Source organism: Excalfactoria chinensis, chromosome 9 (assembly GCF_039878825.1).
Source record: "Excalfactoria chinensis isolate bCotChi1 chromosome 9, bCotChi1.hap2, whole genome shotgun sequence".
Lineage (NCBI taxonomy): Eukaryota > Metazoa > Chordata > Aves > Galliformes > Phasianidae > Excalfactoria > Excalfactoria chinensis.
The window spans coordinates 11,944,575-11,969,256 of record NC_092833.1 but is presented as its reverse complement, the minus strand read 5'-3'; the positions used below and the strand labels follow the sequence as shown (position 1 = coordinate 11,969,256).

The 24,682-nt window shown below is 42.3% G+C and overlaps 2 protein-coding genes across 2 annotated transcripts; both read left to right on the top strand.

The window, feature by feature from the left end:
* Nucleotides 1-1,617: 1,617 nt before the first annotated feature.
* On the top strand, nucleotides 1,618-7,071 carry LOC140256041 (cytochrome P450 2J6-like). The gene is made up of 9 exons (XM_072344232.1): nucleotides 1,618-1,788; nucleotides 2,141-2,303; nucleotides 2,644-2,793; nucleotides 3,166-3,326; nucleotides 3,998-4,174; nucleotides 4,742-4,883; nucleotides 5,879-6,066; nucleotides 6,423-6,564; nucleotides 6,893-7,071. Exons 1-9 carry the CDS (start codon nucleotides 1,618-1,620, stop codon nucleotides 7,069-7,071), a joined length of 1,473 nt encoding a protein of 490 aa, XP_072200333.1.
* Nucleotides 7,072-10,841: 3,770 nt separating this feature from the next.
* On the top strand, nucleotides 10,842-19,179 carry LOC140256039 (cytochrome P450 2J4-like). The gene is made up of 9 exons (XM_072344230.1): nucleotides 10,842-11,012; nucleotides 11,739-11,901; nucleotides 12,461-12,610; nucleotides 13,633-13,793; nucleotides 14,799-14,975; nucleotides 15,637-15,778; nucleotides 17,503-17,690; nucleotides 18,358-18,499; nucleotides 18,986-19,179. Exons 1-9 carry the CDS (start codon nucleotides 10,842-10,844, stop codon nucleotides 19,162-19,164), a joined length of 1,473 nt encoding a protein of 490 aa, XP_072200331.1. The 3' UTR covers nucleotides 19,165-19,179.
* Nucleotides 19,180-24,682: the final 5,503 nt, after the last annotated feature.

Here is a 24,682-nt window from a genome sequence, read left to right as displayed (position 1 = left end):
CTGCCCAGAGGAGTTGAGGAGGTGCTCAAAGTCAGTTCAGGCTGCCCGGCACGGTGGGCAGTAACCAGCCTGTCTCAAAGGGTTGAAACTGGATGGTCCAACTTCTGTAGTCATAGTGGGACAAAGTTCAGTAAGGAATATTTTGTGCTTATGTGTTTGTCAGCCACTGTGTGTGATATGTTAGGCAATTTGTTCCTAATTTCCAGCCCAAGCACTACGGGGGTTTCACATCATTGTTAAGATAACCAGTATTTTTCTCCACTGATATCTAGGCTTGTGGCTTCCAAACTGTGGCTATAGCATCTGTCATCCTTGCAGAAGCAGGTCAGCTCTGCAGGCTGATTCCATTATGAGAGCTCATAACAAACCTTTCTGCTGCTTCTGTCCTGTTCAAGATCTTCCTCAACTTTGTTCTCTTCTAGATCCTTTCTGCCAACCCCCCAAAATCATAAACAAATGGATCTCAGTCAGCACGACCCTGTCCACAGAAGGGATTGGAACAATGCAGCAAGGCCAGCATGGAAGCAAAAGTCTTTCACACCCTAAACCAACAGAGTGACATCAAACAGTTTAAGTGTGTGCTTGACTTGTGCAAATCAGTGTCCAAACAATCATGGCAATCCCAAGCACATGTGAACAGTCTTATCTTGGTAACAATGTGAAGAGTAGTGAATGGCTTTCATAAACGTTTAATCTCAGTATTTCAGAAAGGCTTACAGGCAGCTTTAAGCTGGTCAGCAAACTAATTTTTCACGTACGCTCTACCCACCCACCCTGGTATCTGCAGTAATACCATAATCTTTAATAATGACTAGTTAGGCATTTTTATTTTGCTTGTATTCTTACTACATTACTATGATATTTCTCAATTTACCAATTTGAATTTCTTAATTTTGTTTATGAAGACTAATGCTTCCAAGGGAAAGCTGTGTTTGGCCAATGGGACGAACCTCTGCAGTGAAACGGTCAGCCTGGTGGATGGGAAGAAAACAGTGAATGTGGGCCCTCAGTAAGGATGCTGATGCTGTCCCACATAAGATTGCTATTGATAAACTGTTGTGCTACAGGTTGGATGAGCAGAGAGGAGTGAACAGAGAACTGGTTGAATGACAGGACCCAGAGGACAGTGCTCCTGCTTGACTACAGGAGAGCACTTGTGAAAGAGGCTCATGAAGGCATCATCTTTATTCCTGCTGCAGGCAGTGGTTGAAGAAATTCCTTGTTCTGCCACCTCACAGCTCCACCTGCCTGTGCAGCACCCCAGAAAGCTCTGTTGGTTTTCCCTGCTCTGCAAGAGGCCCCTGGTGAAACCAGCACCTTAGGCAGGGATTTTTGTCACCGCGGTCTCAGTATATAATTAACTGCATTTGGAACCCTTTGAAGGACCAACTCTTGCTGGATTTGTGGCTATAATGCAATGGAGCAATGCCACACGTGCATAAAAGCAACATGTAATTCTCTGGGATCAGAAGGTAAAGGAAAGTGATAAAGAGGGAAGAACAGAGGCCTGAACGTTTTCTTCTTGGGGAGGTACCAGCAGAACAAGATAAATGGGTCTGCCCTCTCTTTACGTAGCAGTTGTCCAGAGACGAGCTCACCGTGTAAGTCAGAAGGGAGATGTTAACAGTGAGTGCAGTGCTCGTATGTTTGGCAGCCTCTCTGCTGCTCGTGCAGTTTCTGGGAATGCAATGGAAGCGAAGACAGCTTCCTCCTGGACCAGCTCCATTCCCCCTCTTTGGGAATCTGCTGCAGATGAAGTTCCGAATTCACCATGACATCCTTAAAAAGGTACTTTTTAATACCTTAAAAAAGGTATGTTCAGGAAGCTCATGGATAGACTCATCAGCTGGCTAAAGAATGAACATGAGTTTTTGTTAACACGATTTTCATTTGAATGCTGGGGAGAGATTTATTCTCAGTTGTATAAATGTGAAAATCAGTGGGGATCAGTTAAATGTGGAATCAGAGAGTCATAAAACCGTTTGAGTTGGAAGGGATGCTTAAAGGCCGACCTGTCCAACTACCTGCAATGAACCGGGACACCCACAGCTCCATCAGGTGATCACATCCAGCCTGACCTTGCTGGATTTTAATGTGCCAGTTCTCAGTTGTGTTGTTGTGATGCTGTTTTGTTCTACAGGTGGCCAGCACACACGGCAAGATCTTCACCTTATGGCTTGCAAGCACACCTGTAATTGTCCTACACGGGTACCAGGCAGTGAAGGAGGGGATGACTGCCCATGCTGAAGAGGTTGCTGGAAGACCATTAAGCAGAGCCTTCAGGTTGTTGACTAATGGAAATGGTAACTATTATTTTCACAGACTCTCCTGGTGAATTCTAACTGTGGTTTTGGAAACAGTGCCTAACGTACAGTGGAACATAGGTTAATCTTTTCATGAAGTTTTGTGAAACGTCTCTTTTTGGGCTCTCTTGGAACAATAATGGCAGAACAAAGCTATGGTAAGAAGTTTCTATGCGGGATGTAGATGGCAAGACTAGAGGGAAGGAGGAGAGAAAGGGAAAGAGGAATGCTACGGGTCTGCTGGCAAAAACTGAGAAAGACTAGCATGACAAAGAAACATCTTTGAAACAAACAGTTTCAGTTCATTCATTCATAAAGCATTAATTCATGATGATCCTAGGTGTTATGTTCTCTAATGGTCATCTCTGGAAGCAACAGCGGCGCTTTGGACTCCTAACAATGAGGAAAATGGGAGTAGGGAAACAAAGCCAGGAGTGTCAAATCCAGGAGGAAGCCCGTCACCTGGTTCAATACCTGCGGAACATGGAAGGTATGTGCCTCTACCCTTTTCTTACTACCAATTGCTGCCTTATTACCACTATGAATTCCATTTCCTCTGGTTGTTTTCTTTAATCAACACCATTTTGGTTGTCTGAAGTCATTTTTACACATGTATTTTGCTAACAAATTGCAACTTTCCATCTTACAATGTAACCAGCATGAAGGGAATTTGGTAAAATGTTCTGAGGAGTACAAGGACTGCGGAGATGTGGCACTGAGTGCATGGTGGGGATGGGTTGGGGTTAGACTTGGTGATCTTGGAGGTCTTTTCCAACCATAATGATTCTATTTCTCCAGCTTTCTGCTCAGTGGGGAAAAGCAGAATTGGTGTTAATGGAGAAACTGCTTGCTGTGCTTACAGGGAAACCTCTGGACCCCACTGTGCCTATAACTCACGCTGTCTCCAACGTAATTTGTGCTCTGATTTTGGGACACCGCTTCTCCATAGAAGATAAAAGATTTCTCCACTTGGTTGAAGCCGTGGATGACATATCAGCATTTGCAAACAGCTTCTCATTTTATGTGAGGATAATGTTTTTTTTTGTATTATTTTTATACACATATAATATAAAGGCATCTTTTTTTTTTTTTTATAACAAAAATGAATACCGGTGCACCTAGAGGGACTGAGGTACATCTGGTACTTCCAGATGACCCCTTCAAAACTGATGCTTTGCCCCACTGATGGCAGCAGCTCCCACTGTAACATCTGGTTACAGAACAATTTGCTGTTGTGATTTTGCCTGAAGTTGTGACTGCAGCTTGAAAACAGGGCAGTTACACCATTAACCATTTACAGATGGGACCCATGATGCTGCATATAGGCAAAAAGTCATGTTACCACTGTACATGGCTGGAACTTGGCAGGTTTTGCACCTTGCATGATTTTTCCCTATCTCTCACTAACTGAAAAGGTCCATAACTCAGCTCTTAGCTAATCTGAGGGTCAATTTTAGTTAAAAATAAATCAGAAATTAAAAATACTCATGTTTTTTTTTTTTTTCTCCCAATATTAGGACTAAGGAAACCTATAATACATTACTGGGTAGGCAATATGTTTTTGAGGTAGTGGTGAAGATACAGTCATTGGAGTCTTTCATTCCCTTCTTCCACTACCAACAGTCATATATTAGGATTCAAATTTAGTACGCTGATGTCAGTAACAGCACAGATCTAAATTACCTCTTTTACAGGTCCACGATCGGCTTCCCTGGATTGCATCCCGTTTTCTAACACAGTGTAAGAAGGCATTCGCCAGTATAGATACTATGAGGGATCTATTAGAAGAGGAAATTGAAAGCTATAAAGGAAAAGGAAAAATCGGTGAACATCAAGATTTTATTGGTTACTATTTGGATCAGATGGCTAAAGTGAGTGTCTAGCAGCTTCTCTTAGGCTCCACTGACAAATAGGGATTTTAAGTATTCCTTTAATTATTATGGTGTTTAGTAGCAGATAGGGAAATATAAAATCTCTCCCTATAGCTTATAGTTGGATGAATTAGAGAAAAAAACAAAAGCTGAAACTGTGGGATGGGAGGAGGGGGACGAAGTAGTAATATGAGTAGATTTGTGGGTAGATTTCATGTAAGTATAATAATGGATCTGCATATGGGTAAGGTACATTTAAGAACACAAACTGTAGTGGGATTTGCAGCAAGAGTGGAAAGCATGAGTGACTGCACGAATTTGTTGCGGCTGACAAACAACATGAGCACACGGGCAGGGTAAACTTGCAAATGCACTGGGGGATGTTAGAAAATGTCTTCCTATTATTCAAGAAGTTGTTTTTTTTTTTCCCTAGTCCTTCAGGTTTTTGTTTTATTTTTTTTATTTTTCCCTATTCTGGGTAGCATCAGTGAACATTTCTCTGATACAAGAAGGTACTTTGCTTCTCTTTTTGTGTCTTAACTTGCTGCTTGCCACTCATGTATGCAGTCTAAAGAAGATGCTGGTGCTACATATGACAAGGCCAATTTGATTCAGACTATTTTTGACCTTTTTCTGGCTGGCACAGAAACGACAGCCACAACTTTGCGCTGGGCACTGCTCTACATGGTGGCTTATCCTGATGTTCAAGGTAAGCACACACAGTTCTGCAGATTCTTAGAAAATATACACATTCAAATAACAGCAGAGCTAATTAAGGAACAGCAGAGAAACTAATGAGTAGAGTGTGAATCAGATGAACTGCATGCACCTGTTTCTTCGTACATAGAATCATTAAGGTTGGAAAAGAATGCTAAGATCACTTAGGCTGAACAGCAACCCATCACCACCATGCCTACTAACCCATGTCCCTCAGTGCCACAGTTTCTGTTCTAACAAAATCCTTCCTTCCTGATATGCAGAGTAGTCCTTTCAGGCTTCATTTCAGGCAGGAGATCTCAGTATTCAGGGGGTGATCCATCTGATCAAGTGGAAAAGTCCACTCTAGGGTGACATTTATTGCTGCCTGCCCCTCCACTTACAATTGGTCAGACTTTCTGTGAGCCCATGATGGGTCTTTGCCTTATGGCTCCTTCTGTTCCGTGTGCTCCTGAGTACTTTGCAGCAGAAGTAGACTGGAGGGAGAAAACAGTAGAGATAAGAGATTTCCCACAGTTCTTAACTAATGGCTCTTCAAAAGACCTAAAACTTGAGACTGGACTGCATGTGCTGAATGCTCATAACACGGTCTGTCAGCCTCTCTGATTTTCCTGATACACAGAATCAACCTAATTGTAGTAATCAAGGCTGTGGTAGCAATCAGGCCATTTCAGAGCAGAAATTGCCTTTTCAATTAATTCCTGTGTGATTCTGAGTGAAGACCAAACCTTGCTCAATTTCTAAACCAGTATCTTCATAAGAGATTAATATTTATTTTAGCTCATCCGCATAAGACGTTGAATTTCTTCTTCTTTTTCTTTAATATCTTTTTTGTTGTGTTGAGTATAATCGTAACTGTAAAAAACACAACCAACAAACAATGGGTATAATTATAACCTAAAAAAAAACACACCCCAACAATAGGAAAAAGGATGACTGCAGGGCATACAGATTGTTGTGCATTTAAAGCTGACTATTTCTTTCCAGAGAAAGTCCATAAGGAGCTGGATGCTGTCCTGGGCAGTTCCCGTTTAATTTGCTACACAGACAGAAAAAACTTGCCATACACAAATGCTGTAATTCATGAAATCCAACGATACAGTAATATTGTCTTAATTGCACTTCCCAGATATACTGTGAAGGACACGGAGCTGCTGGGATTTCATATTCCAAAGGTACTGAAGAAGCAAGCCGTGTGTTTTCTACTTGAAAACCTTGGAAATATGGAATTATTTTCACATTGCAAGATTCTAAATGTGGTGTCTTGCAAGTGTCATAATGAGTTGGAAACATTTTCAAGTTTTGTAACTAAAAGCTGCATTAGGAGTGGTTCTGGATACTCTCCCATCCTTTCTTTTCCTTTAGCTGCATTTTCATCCCTTCTTTATGGATCTGCTCAAAGCAGCTCTAGCGCTGCAGAAAGCACAGACTGACAAAGAGCTGTTTCTCATTGCATTACTGAAAAGCCAAAAATACAATATCAATAGGAAAAGTAAAACCAATGCACTTCAACAAACATACTCTTTTTCAGGACACCATCGTCCTGGTAAATATTGACTCTGTTCTCTCTGATCCTGAAAAATGGGAAACACCCGATCAGTTCAACCCGGAACACTTCCTTGATAAAGATGGAAACTTTGTACACAGAGAAGCATTCTTGCCTTTCTCAATAGGTAAATGCACTGAATGGGGATTGATCTATTCCATGTGATAGTAACTAAAGATCCACTCGTTCCACAATGTGAGCCAAGGAGGCATCTACAAAGGGGTATAGAAATGCATTCCAGTGTCTTAAAGAACTCCAGGAAGAAAAATGCCCAATTGAAAGAGGAAGGAGGACATAGAGAGGCCTTTTTCTTGAAAAAGATCTGGCTTCTCTTGAAGTAGAGACCGGGTGATCACAACAATAGCAGAAAGATTCGTCATGCTAATGAGCCCAGAGCTAGAAAGGTTGATTTGATAGAAATCCTTTGGCTGATTGTCTTTTCTGCCTTTTCCCAGGGCAACGTGCATGCATGGGGGAACTGCTGGCAAGGATGGAGCTCTTCATCATCTTCTGCACCCTGCTGCAGGCGTTCACCTTCACCCTGCCAGACGGAGTGAAAGAAGTCAACACCAAGTTTGTTTTTTCAAGTACCATGAAGCCACCTCCACACCAGCTCTGTGCTATTCCTCGGTAGGAAACAGTGTCGTACAGATTGAGGGAAGACTTAACTTTGCATGATTCTGCACATGGATTCTACTTACTCTCTCCTAAGATTTTTGCTTTCCTCTTGATTCGGTCAGTTATTGCACTGAAAAGTGCTTTTAGGACAGTTGCATCCTGAAAAGTCAATACTTTATTCTTGTTATCAATGTTTGCTACATTTGTCTCAATGTGTAGTAAATAAAGATACAAAGACAAGAATTAGAATTGGGCCTTATTTATTAGAACAGCATCAAGAGAGAAATAACTTGAATCAAGATCTATAGAATAGAATAGAAGTTCTGTGATCAAATATCTGTGTGTTCTTTCTCATAAACCACAGTTGCATTTGTGGTGATGGGTGTAGAGGTCTTTCAGCCTGTCCCCAGATATTGGTGGATGATATATCTGAGATAACAATTACATTGTTGTAGTTGGAGGTGACAGAATTACTGTCCCTGGAGGTACTCAAGAGCCATGGAGTTGTGGCAATAAGGATCATGGGTTAGTGGGCAGTATGGGTGATAGGTGGACAGTTGGACTAGATGATCTCGGAGGTCTCTTCCACCCTGAATGATGCTGTGCTTTCCTTGGACTGATCAGGCCTGCTGTTGTGCAACCTGGTGTCAAGAGAGTTGAGCGTTTCACTTGCTAAAGCAGGAGTAATTCTGCCCAGTGGGATGGAAGTAGAGTAATGGGTTCATCAGCCAGAGGTGGAAAGCTTTTCATAATGCAGGAGGAGGAGCAGGGACTGGAAGATGAGCAGCTGCAAGCAGGCACTAAGTGTTGACAAATTGGTTTTTCTTTTAATGAACGCAGTGGTTGGCAGCAACATGAGAATGTGTATTTTTCATGATCAGTAGTCATCTGGTGTTGCTTGCTACAAATCCTTCAACAATGTATTCAGCTTCATTTATTCTTTTCAGTTCTTTAATGGATTCTTTATCACAGTTTGCTGACTTGACACCTATCAGCATAAATTAGCGTATCACTGCCAACAGAAGATTTGCCACTGCTCAAGGTTTCTTGAAGCTCTTTCTGATCATTGTACTTCAGTTCTTGGTAAATATGGATATTCACATTTTTGTTCAGTCACTGACATCTAACAGGAGATTTTTTTAGAGAAGATCGGAAGCATTTTTTCCAGCAGAGCATAGAAGGTGGTTACTATATGCCATTGTTAGGGGTCAGGAGAGAACTGGACTCAACAAACCTGTAGGTTCCTTCTAATGGTAAATACCTACTTAGGCTCTCTAGGGAAAATTTCAGAGTGTGAAATTCAGCTCTGAATATGCTCGCTATGCAAGCTGTGTGTTGTGTCTACAAAGGAAATGCTATTTTTTTTCTGTCTCCTAACACAGCTGCTCATGAGTTCAGCCCTTTTCCATCCATGTGCTTTCTTACACCCACGTTTTCAACTCCTTTGCACACACCTCCATTAATTTTCTTCCACACATACTGCACTCCATCTCCTGTAAGTTTTTCTTTGGATGCCTTCCAAGCCTGTGCTGTCTGATATTCTCTCCTCACTGAAATATTTCCCCTTATCTCTCTCCCATCTGTTGGATGGATATATTTGTCTTTGTATTTTCCTTGTTGCAGTGTCTTCCTTATTTCTATTTGTCCCATATCCGGTTTCTGCTTTTACTGCCCTTCCTACATTATGGAGTTTTTTGTCTTACCATATTCTTAAACAGTTTCTTATATTACCTGCAGAGTAGCTGTAGTTAAGTTCCCTAACAACACAGCTTTGTCTGCTTTAAGCCAAAGAGTAGATAATGGCAGCATGAATTTCAGCCTCCTCACTCCCACAAGCAGAAGAGACAGAGGAATAATAGCATTGTTGGAGAAAGCAGCTTGGAGCTTTGTCTCAGAGCAGCAAAACAGGACCACTTTGAAAAAGGAGTGGCTGTCTAAAAGCCTAAGGGGAAAAAATAACCAAAACAAATGACAAAGTGATAATGTGGATATTGGCATGGGTAAATGCCAGCTTTTCCTTTCTCTCTATGAATGCTGAAGTGTTGGTAGGAATGAAGTGATAGTTGTGGGGCTCCTGTTGTGACCCATGGAGTTTATGTCTTAACATTCCCAAATTCTTTCTTCTGAAAATACATTTGGTTTTAGAGAACGCAGTCAGCATCGGAGCATCACCATTCCTGCACACAAAGCAGAAATTACACAACCCTTGTTTATTTCTGCCTGAATCCCTACCCATGCTCCCAGGATCTTCCATGTCCCTGGTGCTGGATCCAGGCCCTACAGCTATTGCTTCATCACTTGAGATCATTGAGGAGATCGGCCGTGTTAGGAGGGTTTTGACTGCAATGTCTGGATTCCTCTGAAAGGCTTCTAGAAGTTGGATTGGGCACAGCTTGACCTATGACCACTGATCATAGAATCACAGAATTGTTAAGGTTGGAAAAGACCTCTAAGACCACCAAGTCCAACCATCCACCTACCACCAGTGTTGTCCACTAAACCATGTCATTTCTGTTGGTGATTCTTGTTGTTTGATGCCTGCAGCACAAGGAGCTGGACCATCCTAATGCAATACCTTTTCTAATGTTTCAGAGATTCACAGTGGAAAATCCCAAGATGCTGAAACAAGCGTAGTCCTTGAGCCTCGAGTAAAAAGTATTGCTGAGAGTTAAATGAGTGCCTTGAAAAATAAGCTTGTCATTACAAACAAATAAAGCTTTGGTAGAAGCACTGAAACAGCCCTTCCTTGGTTAATATGCATTCCTTCATTATGCTTTAATGCTAACAAAGTGATGTGGTTGGAAGCTAACTGATGCAGAGGTCTGAGAATTGTGGGCTGGCAGCCTCTGGGCCATTCATTCTGGGTACGCCCATTGCATGTCCCAGAACCATGGAGCCAATTTTGTGCCAAACTAAGTGCTGCTGAAAGAAGCAAGCTGATGCACAAGTCTTGCAGTTTCATGGTGGGATTGCAAGCATATAAAGCTCTCCTGGGAGCAGCTTTATAGTTCCTGCATGTCTTGAGTCTTGGCAAAGAGCTCTGCTTCATACCACATTTATTCTCCACTTACTAAGTATGGCACATACGTGTTCCAACTGGTTCTCAAAGAGAGGCTTTTAGCTCTGATTGTAGCTCAAGATTCCTATTAGGTTAACTGTGTGTATTGAGCATTAGATACCCGTATACTGGTATCTCTATTCTGTGATAAATGTAGGCTTTTAACTTTTATCAGCTTCACCATTACCCCTAATCAGCAGCTGTCCTGGATGTAGGTATAAATAAAACACAGACAAAACATGTCAGAAACTCCAAGATTTACTATCCTCTTACATCTGCATGCTTAATTTGTTTGTATGGTTACTGCTTCTCTAAAAGCATTCATGATGTATTTGTAGGAGCCCGTGCATCCATGATTGATTCAGGAAATTAGCTGGAGAGCTTGCATGTGGATATGTGTATTTACATTGCCTGGAGAATCTTGGCCACAGGTTAAGATTCTTGTACACAGCTAAGCTCCTACAGAACCCATGATCCATGTTTGATAACTGGAATCTGAATGAAAAGAAGGAGAGGGATACGTAACTAAATACGCTTCAACATGAAAATGGGATGGGTGGGTCAGGAACAGAGCGGTTGATAATGAAGAGGGAGGGTTAGGGGCGTGGAATAAATAGTTATTATGTGAAATTTAAACTCTTACGAAAAAAACCATCTGGTTGAGCAACCAGCCTTCATAGCTGCAGTAGACTGTTTTCAATAGCAAGAATCCAGTAAAAGCAGCAGCAATGTTGTCCATAAGTCAAGTTATGATAGCACTGGTTGTCTTCCTTTTGGTTATGCAGTTTCTAAAGTTGCAACGAGCACGGAGGCGCCTTCCTCCTGGACCGATCCCTCTCCCTGTCCTTGGCACCTTGATGCAGCTGAACTTCCAGATCAGTCGTGACCACCTTATGAAGGTATTTACATTCAGATAATCCTGACAGCTTTGAAGTCTTTGTAATTTGCTGTTTCTCCTGTTATTTGTGTGAAAGCCATCCGAATGCTTCAACCTCTCCCCTTTTAACCCCGAGTTTGATGAACTCATGTGAAACTTAATATCCTTTAGGATTAAACACCTTCAGGGATAACATATAAGATCTGAAGTTGGGGAAAAGAAATGCACTTTAAAGAGTGACTTTCACAGCACGAGTTTTTAGCTTTCTCTGAGTATTGTTCTCTAGCTTCATTGGTAAACAGACACTGAAGGTCTGCTGTGTGTGGATGTGCTCGTGATCTTGATGGGATCTAAAAAAAACCCACAAAAGTTTTGTTAATGGAGGAAACCCTCTTGAAATAAACACCAGAAAATGTCTTTTGGATGGCAAATATCCTCTATCATGTGAATAGCAGACGATGAGGCTCTTGTGAACTGAGCCTTGGTTTGTATACAAATAGAACCTATTTGATGTCTGCTGGCATAAATCCGTGGCTCTGAATAGCTGGCAAACTCAGCTGTTTCCAGCAGTGAATGCTGGAAAAGACATTTATACCTTCTCACAGATAATTGTAATCCCATGGAGAAGATGCAGAACATCATTCCATTGTTAGGGCTGGTCCTGTAATTAGCATAGAAACAGGTTCGTCTTCTGTTTGTGGTGTGTGGGATTTCAGCTGTGCTTTGCTGGCTCCTCTCCCATCCACAGTTGGCAAAAACTTACGGCAATGTGTACACCTTGTGGTTTGGATGGACCCCGGTGGTCGTACTGAATGGATTCCAAGCAATGAAGGATGGTATGACCACACACCCTGAAGATGTGTCTGGGAGGCTGGTGTCTCCTTTCTTTAAAGCTATGGCCAAAGGAAAAGGTATGGTGATTTTTTTTGCACAGAAACATTATCTTTACAATTGCAACTCTTTTGTAGCTGGTTCCTACCCCTAACAGCACCACAATGGCAGGGTTTGTCTATGAGGGGTGACTTCCTCCAACCTCACTATGGGTTCCACGCTCCCCAACCACACTGGAAATTCCCAAGCTCCTAATTTTCTTCTTCCCATCCCATCATTATTATCTCAGGCCTGTACCTAGCCTGGCTAAGCAATCTGAGTTTGATTCAGCATTGATGAAGACCATAGTTAAGCTACTTCACAGCTCTGAGTCTTTCCTGTTCGGCACAAAAAAAATGTATTATAGGTGTATGTCTGTGAATTTGTTTAGGCCTTTGCCTATTGTAATCGTAATGCATTGAGGTCTCCAAGCAGCTGCAATCATCAGGGTCTTGCAAAACGTTTCCTGTCGGACTTCTACAACTCCACTTGAAGTAACACTGTGATATTTAGGAACGAGAACGTTCTTGCAGATGGAAGAATGCCTTTGTCTGTAGTAAATGTTAGCACGATAAAGAATTCTTCCTTGCATGGACTCAGGGATTATGTTGGCCACTGGTCACACGTGGAAGCAGCAGAGGAGGTTTGCACTGAAGACTCTACGCAACCTGGGTCTGGGGAAGAGAGGTCTGGAACAACGAGTGCAAGAAGAGGCCCACCACATGCTGGAATTCTTTGCGAGTTTGAAAGGTATCTCTGTGACACAAATCAATTCATTGCTGTCATTGGCCTGATGTCTTTAGTGGATCACACTTTAATCATGAGTCATATGACATCAATGTAGAACAATGTAGAACCCAGTCCTGTGCTTTTTCAGACTCAGTGGGAGGCTCAGAATTAAACACTGCAGCACTATTTGCATGTGCTCTGTAAGGCAGAGAGTACAGTTTTGTTTTCATTACAACATTTTATCCTGATTGACCCAGTTAGGAGCATTTGAGTTGTATTTCCCAATACTGGTCATTATGCAAAGCACAGTAAACCAGGGCATGCTGTAGCTAGCACTGTGTCAACTAGGAGAAATTAAATCCAACCCAGTCTCTTGACTTAAGAACTAGGAGAGATGGAGTTGTGGCCACGTGTGCTGGAGAAGACGACGACTCCTGAAGCTGAGAACAATAAGTTACTAAGCAGAATTGTGCCTTGGATGTTGAACAGCTGCATCAGTACAGATGTAAATACATTTCTCTACACTCTTTTTTCTGAAGCTGTGAAATTATTTTCTTATTAATTTTCTTACTGATTGCACCATGGCTGTAAGAAGTCAGTAGGATACCGATGGCAGCTTTTCAGTATCTAAAAGGGGCTATGAGAAAGAGGGTGGTGGACTCTTCAGCAAGGTCTGCTGTGATAGGATGAGGCGAAATGGTTCAAACCAAAAGAGGAGAGTTTTAGGCTGGCTATAAGGAAGTTTTTACAATAAGGCTGGTGAGGCATTGTCACAGGTTGCCCAGAGAGGTGGTATCCCTGGAGACACCCAAGGTCAGGCTGAATGGGGCTCTGAGCACCTGGTGGAGCTGTAGGTTTCCTTGTTCAGTGCAGGGAGTTGGGCCAGGTGGCCCTTAGGGTCTCTTCCAACTCAAGTGGTGATGATGATTACAGTTTTGTAAGAAGGTTACTAATTATGAAATGCAGTGCTTGCTTGAAAGTTCTTTAGGCATCCTATGAAGCAAAATGTGAGACATTCAGGGTGATGTTTATTGTGGTTGCAGAGAAACCTCTGGATCCTTATTACCCTCTCATTCATTCCGTCTCCAATGTAATTTGTGCTGTTGTTTATGGACACCGCTTCTCCAGAGAGGATGAAACTTTCCATGAACTGATTAGAGCCACAGAATGTATCTTCAAATTTGGAGGCAGCTTTCTTCACTATGTAAGTAAATGATCTGTTGTCTTTGGCTGAACAACACAGAGAGTGGGAAATGCAGATTTGAGAGGTGGCTGTTGGGCATAACAGTTTCAAACGGGCGGCTCTACTGGGCATCACACTGTCTTCAAATGGGATGGCAATGCACTACATACTAGTCTTCATCACTTGTGCTCATTGTTTCACAGTAAAGTAGTTTACTTTTAAGTCTTCACAGCAAGACACAAGCTGATGGAATGCTCCTGGGTCATGTTTGGTATGAAGTTGCTCAACCATCATTCCCAAGAAATGGCCTGCATAGGCCATCATGATAAATGTTGGATGTCAGATCTGGAAATGTGATTCACCACCCCAAATATAGACACAGTCCCTCTAATTTAGTCTCACTAATTTAGTGTAGTGTCTCTAATTTAGCCAGGTGTAATTAGCAGGATACAAGATGAGCTCAGTAAGAGGAAGGCTGAGAAATCTGTGTAGTAGTTATGTCAGGTTTTATTGAGGACTCTTTCAGAGGTCTTTCAGTACAGAGTGCTTTGTGGGAACTACCCAGTTTGTACACCAGCCTTTGCTAGGTGGCCTTTTTGGGGGTTCACCAACTGTTCTTACACCTCCTGGTGAGGACGGTTTGCAGTTCCTTTACTTCTTCGTTTCCTGGCATCCTCCACTGGGGGGCAGGACTCGCTTTTAAAGTGCCCGAGTACAGTTCAGCCTAACTGAAGACAGGTTGAATAATGGCTACAGCCCATTCTAACGATAATCACTGTAGTTTGGATTTTGGCTGAGCATGAAGGTCCGTGTAACTCTGAGTCTCACCATTAACACAGCTGGAAATTATGCTGCGTACCGTTTCACAACTCAAAAACATGAATGTACTCATCCTTAGAATATTTTATCCACTATGAAAAAAATCTCTGTGTCCTCATATTGATATTAGCTTCTTTTAAAAGTAGGGCTAAGTGCATTTCAGGGTGATAGAGACTTTGTGGTACCTCTTGTATGTCACTCCTGCAGCTGTATGAAATCTTCCCCTGGTTGATGTGCCGTCTCCCTGGTCCTCATAAGACAGTATTGTCTTGCTACGACATTCTGAGTTCTTTTACAAGGCAGGAGATCAGAAAGCACAAGGAGAGAGAGATACCAGATGAACCACAGGATTTCATTGACTTTTATCTAGCTCACATTGAAAAAGTAAGTGTGTGTTCTGCTTGGTCATACATTAATGGGATGTAAGAGGAAAGACTGTTAAATCATCCATTCTGAGCCTTTCTTTCATTAAAGGTTAGTTAATGTACTGCATTTTTTCTCCATTAAGGAATTTTTTGTGGCCTAAGTGAAAGAACATTGGATTTAGAAACAGATCACAAGAGGGCTGGAAGGGGACTGGAGAGTCAGAGTGCAGCATTCTACATATTGTACATGTAGTTCAGGATGGGTGTCAGCCTAACATTTGGTTCTTTGGATCCTCTTGCTTTATTTTCACAATATTGACACTTTAATGTTTAAGTTTAAGTACTTATTAGGTCTTCCAGAGCTGTTATAAGATTTATGAAGCCTGAACACCGGTGGAACAGAAATTGTTTTAGTGAGCTCTTTCGGGATGCTGCTGGGTGGAAATCATCCAAGTTTGCTTATTAATAAAATAGAGCTGTCTGTATTGGACATGTAGGAGAAATATAAGGAGATGTGACATTACATTAGGGAAAAATATCTTTTCCATTCTGCTCCATTGGAAAAATAAGGCATGTCCTCCTTAAATGTTGGTAATGAATTCTCCAAAAATGTAACAACGTTCCTTCATGATTTTGGTATCTACATAATAAACCTCTATTTTTTTTTGTACCTTTTGCAGTCTGGAGATGAACCCAAGTCTACGTACAATGAAGAAAACATGGTTCATTCTATAAATGACCTCTTCTTGGGTGGGTCAGAGACAACAAGCACTACTTTAAACTGGGGCCTGCTCTATATGGTGGCATATCCAGATATTCAAGGTAATGGGAAGTGGGTAAACGTATCACATATATCTCTAATGTGTTAAAACAGCACAGAAATAACATTTTAATAAATCTTGAGTTGGTTTCTGTCTTAGAGAGCAGTATGTTTGGCTGAAAATAATAAACCATAAACTGTTGTGTGATAGCAGGGATGCCACTTTTTGGGAATTTCAGTTTGGTTTTGTGTTGTGCCCACTATGATTGCTGGGGGCTATAGGGAGTGCTGCCCTTCTATGTGCTCTGTAGGTCAGAGCAGTAAAGCTCACCAGCTGAAGGACAATTGGCAACTTCGTGTTTATTGTCTATCAGTCCATTTTTGAGCCCAAGGTATCAGCGTGTCAATTTAATCTGAGGTCAAATCAACTCTGTGATGCATTTGAGTTTCTTGCAGCGGACATTATTCCAGTTGGGAGGAGAATTTGATGGTTTATCTGCTTTGTCTATGTATATTTTAGTAGTAGTTTATTTTTAAGTCTATCATTTACATATCAGTCACTGACACAGAACGCTAAATGAAAACCAGAGAATCCTTTCTTATGCTGGATAACAGAGAAGCCATTGTTAGATAGCAGAACATGTGCAAATACCCAAAGAAGAGGAAGATGAAGATAAGAAAAAATTGCATAACATGTAGCTGTCAGACAATAAGATCTACTTAATCTCGTGTTATTGCATGGTTATTATCACCCTGTAATTAAGGTTATGAAAGTGCTGACTCACCTAAATAATTTTTCTTATCTAAATATAACACCCTGCACATACTTGGGAAAGCAGGGTGTGTGCAGGATGATCCATGCCCAGCTTCTTGAGTCATGTGTTTCATCCAGACTCTTGGAATGAACAGACACCAGTATGTCTGTCCCCTATCAACTTTTCAGCCCATTCATAGTTTTGCCTGCATTGACACCCAATGACCATGTTAAGCAGCTCCAGTATGTGCCATATGGAAAAGTTTGTTTTATTTGCCTAATCATTGAAGTGGATTGTCCTTGTCTGAACTACTGGATTGGAGATGCTTTATGGAGTTGCCTGACCTTTGTGATGGGCTGCTGGCAGTTTCAGAGCTGGTCTCTTTGGAATGAACACAAACAAGACCAACAGAAAATGGACTTCCATGGATTTTAGTATTGTTTTAAAGGGCCTGGAAAAGACTAGATGATTTGTTGTAAATCTTGGGCAGTTTTATTATGTGTATGCTGCCTCTCTTGAAATTTATGAAACAAAATTATGCTGGGCAGTAAGTGATTTAAATGGTATTACTCTTGACCAAAAGGTAAGTGCCAAGAAGCTGGCATTGCTTCATTTAACACCTCCTGTATAAGACCCATTTTCTTTTAATAGGAATTAGGCTTTTAAGGTACAGATTCACCTTGCATGAATTCCAGACAGCTATGACTGCATAGGCTGTAAATGGCTGTAAGTGCCAAAGGCACCTGGCCAAAAGAAAACTCAATGATAAACCAGTTATCACTTGCACTAAAGCACAAGGGAGTGCTGAGTTCTAAAATTCTGAGCAACAAATGTCTTTTCTTAATATAGCATCAAATAGTGTCAGACCAATAGAGTTCCTACACATTTAAGCTGTTGGAACACCCCACTGACTGTTTGTTATAATATGTTCTTGTATTAGTTTTGTCACTGTCCTGGTAGTTCTAAATGAAAAATGTCTTTGAATATGGTGATGTGTTTTCCCACCTGAAATGGTGAATATTTTTCCATAGAGAAAGTGCAGAAGGAGCTGGATGCTGTTTTGGGTCCTTCCCAGACCATCTGCTATGAGCATCGGAGAAAACTGCCCTATACGAACGCTGTGATTCATGAGATCCAGCGCTTCAGCAACATTATCTCTATTGGCATGCCCAGGGTGTGCGTGAGGAACACAACATTGCTGGGATTTCCCCTTAAAAAGGTACCATTTCTCACAGTTGCTACAGGCCTTTCCTCTATCAGTAGAACAATTTGTGGTTTCAAACCTATTTGCACCGAGGCTTTCCCCTCAACAGAACTGGGGTTGGGTACCTCTGGGTCAGAGTTTCAGTAAGAAAAAGAACAAGAAACCATTTGTCTGGTTGTGATGCAGCTGTTGCGAGAGGGTCATCAGTAGTAGAAGATGCCAAAGGGTGGAAGATGAGATTTTAGCCAAAGACAAAAACTTGGAGATTGATCCTGTAGGATACCATGATTGATTTTATGTTGATACAGCAGTAGGAAGATTCTGAATTGAATTTTTGTCCATAAGAAGCCTGAAAAATACCAAGGGAAAAGCATTAAGGTTTGCGACTTGCTTTTGTCAAAGAGACTAAATCACAGGAACTTTTAATGTGAGAAGTGAAAACAGTACAAATAACGTTAGTTTCTATTGACATGGCAGCTTTTACTCTCAGACTTGAACTGATGTTTTAAATCAAAGCCACAACACATTCCTCCCAATTCTTCACTTCCTGCTGGGGAAACAAACTTACCAACCCGTAATGCTGAACACTGAAAGCAAGCAATGTCTAACACTGGTCTCACCTCTCAGTTTCTGGCTGCTGAGAGAAGATGATCAGCCAGAATTAATGTTTCTCTCCTTTCAGGGCAGCATTGTTCTTCCAAATATTGCTTCTTCTTTGTATGACCCAGAGCACTGGGAAGCACCTCGACAGTTCAGCCCTGGTCATTTCTTGGATAAGGATGGAAACTTTGTGAGCCAAGAAGCCTTCTTGCCATTCTCGATAGGTAAATTTACTGACACCACAAACACCAGTGGGTTGGGCTGGGACAGTAGAAGTAAGACATCTATTAAAGATCTGCTGGTCGTCTACTTTAAGCCTCTTTGTGAAAAACAGTGGTAAAATTAAACTTATTTCTGGTAACATTTCCCAATCCAATTGTAAACATCTGTTCTACTGAACAAAGAATAACACGGAAAATCAGAGGCATACTGGTAAATGTATGCATACAGCTTGCCCTATTTTTGGAAGGAAATTCTCTGCTAATGATTATGGTTGTTCATTTGTGGCACACATTTCAACTCCAGGCATATGTTTGGAAAGCACTTTTAAACACTTATGTGGATGCTTAATGCATAGAAAACTGGAGCATGATATCTTCCAGGAAGGACAATTCTTTGTTCTTCACTTATATGATTAAATAAATTCATTTCAAGTTGTCTGAGGTATGAGTGATAAATTCACCATCATTGCCCTCTTCTTCCTCCCGCAGGGCACCGGGTGTGTCTGGGGGAGCATCTGGCAAGGACTGAGCTCTTCATTTTATTTGCCAACCTGCTACGGGCATTCACCTTCCGGCTCCCTGAGGGAGTTACAACGGTCAACACTGAGCCCATTTTTGGGGGCACGCTGCAGCCCCATCCGTACAAGGTTTGTGCCATCCCACGCTAGGCTGCGGACATCGCAGACCATCTGCACAGCAATCTTACTTTTGTGAATATATGGTCTCAAGATCACACATACCAACTGCACGGTCTTGAGATTATATTACTTTTCTCCCTGCTGCTCAGAAAGTTCCTTTTGTCTACATTAGAGGATTTTGTTTTTCAAACCCTGTTCTGTACTCTTGAAGGTGATTTCTGTTTTCAAACTTACTCTCTTGACTGGGAGCCCGCCATTGTACCATGCCATGAAGACATCATGCAGATGCTTTCTAGCCCAGCAGATTTAGAGACAGTATCTGTTGAACAAATGATAACATTGACTGCAGCCTTCAAAAATTAAGTCATTATTGCTGAGCCATTCTATTGTCAAAATCAATGTCGTTTGGAAAACCATGAGCGGAAAATTCTGCCTATTCATTTTATTGTCATCACTCATAACGTTTCAGTCAACTTTTTGTTGATGATAATTAATAAAAGACACGAATGAGAAATATTAGCAACTCTTCTTGTTCATCGTTTATTTACAGCTCACTGTGAATTTCTAGATTTAGAAATTAGAGCTGCTGGTAAACTGAGAATAACATATAGAAAAACCAGAATTGCTTTGTAATTGCCCCAGAAGTTCAGTGATGTACCTGAAGCTACAAAGGCTACAGACATAAAATAGGAGTCAAGTCTAATTAAAGAGTCTGTAAGGGCAGAAAAGGAGAAAAAAAATGGTTGAGTGAAAAATTCACAGAGCCATAGGTTGGAAAAGACCTCAAAGATCATCCAGTCCATCCCCAACCCACCCCATGCCCACTAACCATGTCCCTCAGTGCCACATCTCCACATACCTTGAAAACACCAGTTTTGATTATATTGTCTGAAAAAGACTTGTAAATGAACCTCCCCTTTCTTAATATTCTTCCTTCAGTGTGGGAGGATAGGACAGCTGAACAGACCATCATCTGCTGGGTCAGTCCTCACCAGATGTCGGCCACTGCACGATGAAGATGAGTTTAGGCAGCCTACAGTGCACCACAAATTAAGAACTGTCTCATTATTTCTTGTTCGGTTGCTGATAGGACATCACATCAAAATGGAAAGGCACTTGATATTTAGCCGTTATTAGATTAAATGGCAGAATAACACCAGTGAAATATGGAAGACAACATTCTGACATTTCATTTGACCAAAATCTGTGTGCCCTGTTAAAAATTGATGTCAGAGTCTCTCTGGATTTGCATGTCTGTGTGGATAGATAAGGCAAAGCAGAAAACGCTGTGATCTAGGGGTACTGGGGCTGTCATTGCTTCTTAAAAATGAAGCATGGAACAGCAACAGCTTTGCAAGCATTAACGTCATTGCTGTGCGATGCTGTCACTGCTGATGGCCATGTGCTCCCTGGGATTTGCTTTCAAAAGGGAAGCTCAGAAATAGTCTGAGATGGAAATGAAATGGCACAGCCCAAAGCAGCGGGCATAGCTATGGCTTGGCTGGGCACAGGGCACTCCAGAGTGCAGGAGTGGAGTATTTGCCATGTGGTTGTGCTGATATCTGTCTGGGGCAGGAGGCCCCTTAGTCCTTAGTGCACTGGTGCCCAGGAGAGGGCACTCAACACCGGAGAAAACACTTTCTCAGAGGTAAGAGGTTAAGAAAAATGGCTCACGGTGCAGGGATTTTGCAGTCTTCTTTTTACCTGGTGAATTCTAAGGTAAGGAGAAAGGTAAGGAAAAAATTAAAGCCTTTCTGGGAAGAGAGCATTAAAGTTAGCACGATATATATATTTTTTCCATGATCAGTTGGAAGACAGATAAAGCAGCAAGGAGATGGGAGGATTGGGTGTATCTGTAGTAACTCCAGTTATTTCTTTTCTAGTTGTCTGCTTGCTAAACTTGCCATGGAGCAGTGCTTGCTTCCTTCGGGATCAGCTGCAAAATGTGACAATGAATGAAGACCAAAGAAAGTGGTGGTCCCTTAAAACTGCTGTATAACATGAAGGCTTTGGTAGATGGACTATTTGATGCCTTTTCATTTATTTATTTATTTATTTATTTATTTATTCTTTATTTGTCAATGAAAATGGTAGTGTTGATCCAGAGGCAAATATGTTTAATGTCAGGGACGTTCATGGAAGATTTCTGTCTCGATTAGGGAGAAGAGGTTAGAAAATAACTGGATTGATGTGATGTTTTCACACTGGCGCGGCTGATTCATCCCAGGGCACTTAGGGAGCAGTACCGACCTCAGAGCAATTAGCAGCTGTCTGTGAGAACCTGTGGAGGATGGGAAAAGGTCAAACGTTTGTTTGTCTTCAGGAGGTAGGAGAGGTTGCAGAGGTATAAATCAGCCTGATGGCACTCCTCAGAACGTCCTGGCAACAATAAACACCTTGTGAGACCGGGAGGTAAACAGAAAAATCTGTAAGCACCAAACAGTGTCGACTTGATGTAGTTTTCATTGACGGTGTGGCCGGAGGTTTGGTTTTAGGAGAAAAGGCATTCATGTAACGTGCTGCTCATTAATGTGGCTCTGACACAATCTCAGAAAGAACCTATGGAAATGTGAGGTGGGTGAAGCTTTGCAGAACTTAATGGAAAGCTCTGGGAATACTCATGGATGGCACCATGTCAAACATTATTCGAAGTTCTGAAAAGAAAAATGACTGATTTTAGTGGTTTAATGTTTAATGTTAAGCGTCACTGCATCCTCTGAGGAGCCAGGCAGAGGGCAGCAAAAGTCTCTTGGACAGAGCAGTGCCTGCTTTGCTAGAACCAGCTTGGCAAGAGCTGGCTGTCAGGGAACAAGTTTCACTGGGGCACGCTGTAGTTCATTATGTGTTCATCTGCCATCAGCATCAGTCTGGCTGAGGATGGGAAGGAGAGCTGCTGTGCACAAATACACAGATTCAAATGGTATGATATGATGCATTCAATAGGTTTCTTGGAGATTTTGGTGTAACAATCATACAATCATTAAGCTTAGAAAAGACGACTAAGATCACCAAGTCCAACCCCAAGCCATCCCCACCACACCCCTAACCACGTCCCTCAGTGCCACACTGCCATGGTTCTGGAACACCTCCAGGGATGGTGACTGCACCACCTCCCTGGGCAGCCTGTGCCACTGCATCACCACACTTACTTGATTACTGGGTACAGTGCTATAATTCACCGTGACCACGTTCCTCTGATCAAGATAAAAGGTTCATATTCTCTCTGTATTTACAGTCTCCCACATTTGGGAATGCAACGCACTGAGGAAGCTCCCAAACAAATTATGTTTTGTATATACCCTCATTTTCTCCAGGTGAGACAGTGGCATTACACCAGGCCCAGATGCTGGAAAAACAAAGTAATTATACAATTTGTAATGTGGGAATTGCAACAGCAAGGCTTAGAAGCAGAACATCGTTCCACTTACCCTGTCTTTCTCCTTTCACAGAATCACAGAATGGAATCATTGAGGCTGGAAAAGACTTCTAAGATCAACAAGTCCAACCCCAACCCAGCCCCACCACATCTCTAACCATGTCTTTCAGTGCTGCATCTCCACCGCTCCAGGGATGGTGACTCCACTGCCAACCTTGGCATCCTGTGCCAGTGCATCACCACTCTTTTGGAGACATTCTTCCTAATATCCTTCCCTTGCCGTTAAGTATTGCCAAGAGAGAAAAACTCTGCTATAATTCAAAACAAGCAAAAGCAAACCAGAAATTATCAATGATTTTAGCGATTTTCCATCATTTTCTTGATTTCATTCAATTATGTTTATGCAGGAGAGAAATTGGGACTGAGAATTTCTGGCTTCGTTAGGCTGAGTTTGATAAGAAGATGAAGACAGCTGGTCAAAATGATTCCCCTTGAACAGCACTGTCATTGGATCAAAGAAATCTCAGTACTCCATGCATCAGAGCAGCAGGAAATGTCTCCACAGCTCAACTCGAAATGCTCAGAGAACAAAGGTAGAGGATTTACTTTTCCACCCGCCTTCCTGTACTGAAAGGTGGGTTACGCTGCAAGTGCAGATGTTTAAAAGATGACTGCCACGTTACCAACAGGCTGCAGTGAGTGTCTGCATGTAGCGATGAATAGTGAAAAAGGACTCCATAGTAGCTGAAAGGGGAACATTTTGCTACAGAAAGGGAAAAGTGGCCTCACCAAGGCAAAGGGTAGTTACAGATAGGTAGTTTATGTTAAGGGAGGACAGAGAAAGGAGGAATTACAGACACTTAGTCAAAAGAAAACCGGAGAAGAGGGAAATAAAGATAAGAAGGAATTGTCCGGAGACCTCTGACAAGAAGAAGGATTAGATACCCCGGGCAAGACGACGCTGACATGGGAGAACTATAACAGCAGATAACACCAAGAAGAAAACAGAAGAAGAATGTCATCCCACAACAACAACAAGGGTCGCAGGGAATGGGGTCAGGGGGAATGGGGGAATGGGGTTGCAAGGGAATGGGGCCATAGGGAATGTAATGAATATGTAATCAAACTGGGGAGGGGACTATTGATTATGTATTAGCTTGACCTATATCTGTAACACACTTTTCTCCTTACGGTGTGCAAGTTTGGAGGAGCTATCCCCCTTGCACCCGGCGCTGCGCAACGCTGGAATAAACATACCTGCTTTATAACCAGTCTCTGGATTATAGAGTTTGATTCCGCAAGTCAATTTGGCACCCCAGATGGGACCTCTCTGTTCAGCTGCAGGACCAGCTGAGAAAGGGGACACCTTTGGCGCGCCCCGAGATTTCTCGGAAGGACTCCCCTCCCTCATCTGATCACTGCAGGAGCAGACAAGGACCCTCTATCGGCGGACCAGGTATGTGAAATGGGGGACCCGTAAGTCGTGAGGAGACGTCCTACGCAGGGCACTGAGGAGTCGGCGTGCTTCCCCCCGAGGGATGTGAGCTCACGGGTTAGGTTGCCGGCTGGGTTAGGAGGACTCCATAGGGAGTGCCTACAAAGGGGCCAGTAAGTCGTACGCATGGTAAAAGAGCTATTGCTCTCAGGTGATTGCTAACAGGGCAGAGCTTGTCTGCTCTCTCCTACAGGGTGATTTGGGTAATCCTGGGATAATTGGTATCATACAGCGCTGTCTATATAGGTGACGTAAGTCAACAACTAGCACCGGTGTTCTTAACATCTTTGGTTAAGCTTAACAAATGATTGTTGTCGTGTGAGTGTGGTGTGAGTGAGACGCAGCACAGCTGCGGGGCGAGTGCGGAGTCCCGACCCGCGGTTCCGTCCTCCCGCGAGGGAAACGGCCGGGGACGGACGAAGCGAAAGTTGTCCCCCAATACTTGTTTGTCCTTGTTCTAATATGTGTTTATTTTTGTGTTATAAATTACTGGTTATTGTAAAATACACTGTCGTAAAACGCATATGGGGCTAGCTGGGAGGAGGTGTTTCTACTTGTAAAATAGTACGGTGGTTTAGATTAAGTTATGATGGGGGATCACAGGGAAAGGAGGTCCCCAAGTGTACACCCCTGGGGTGTATAGGGTGTATTCTGGCACATTGGTGAGATACTGCTGG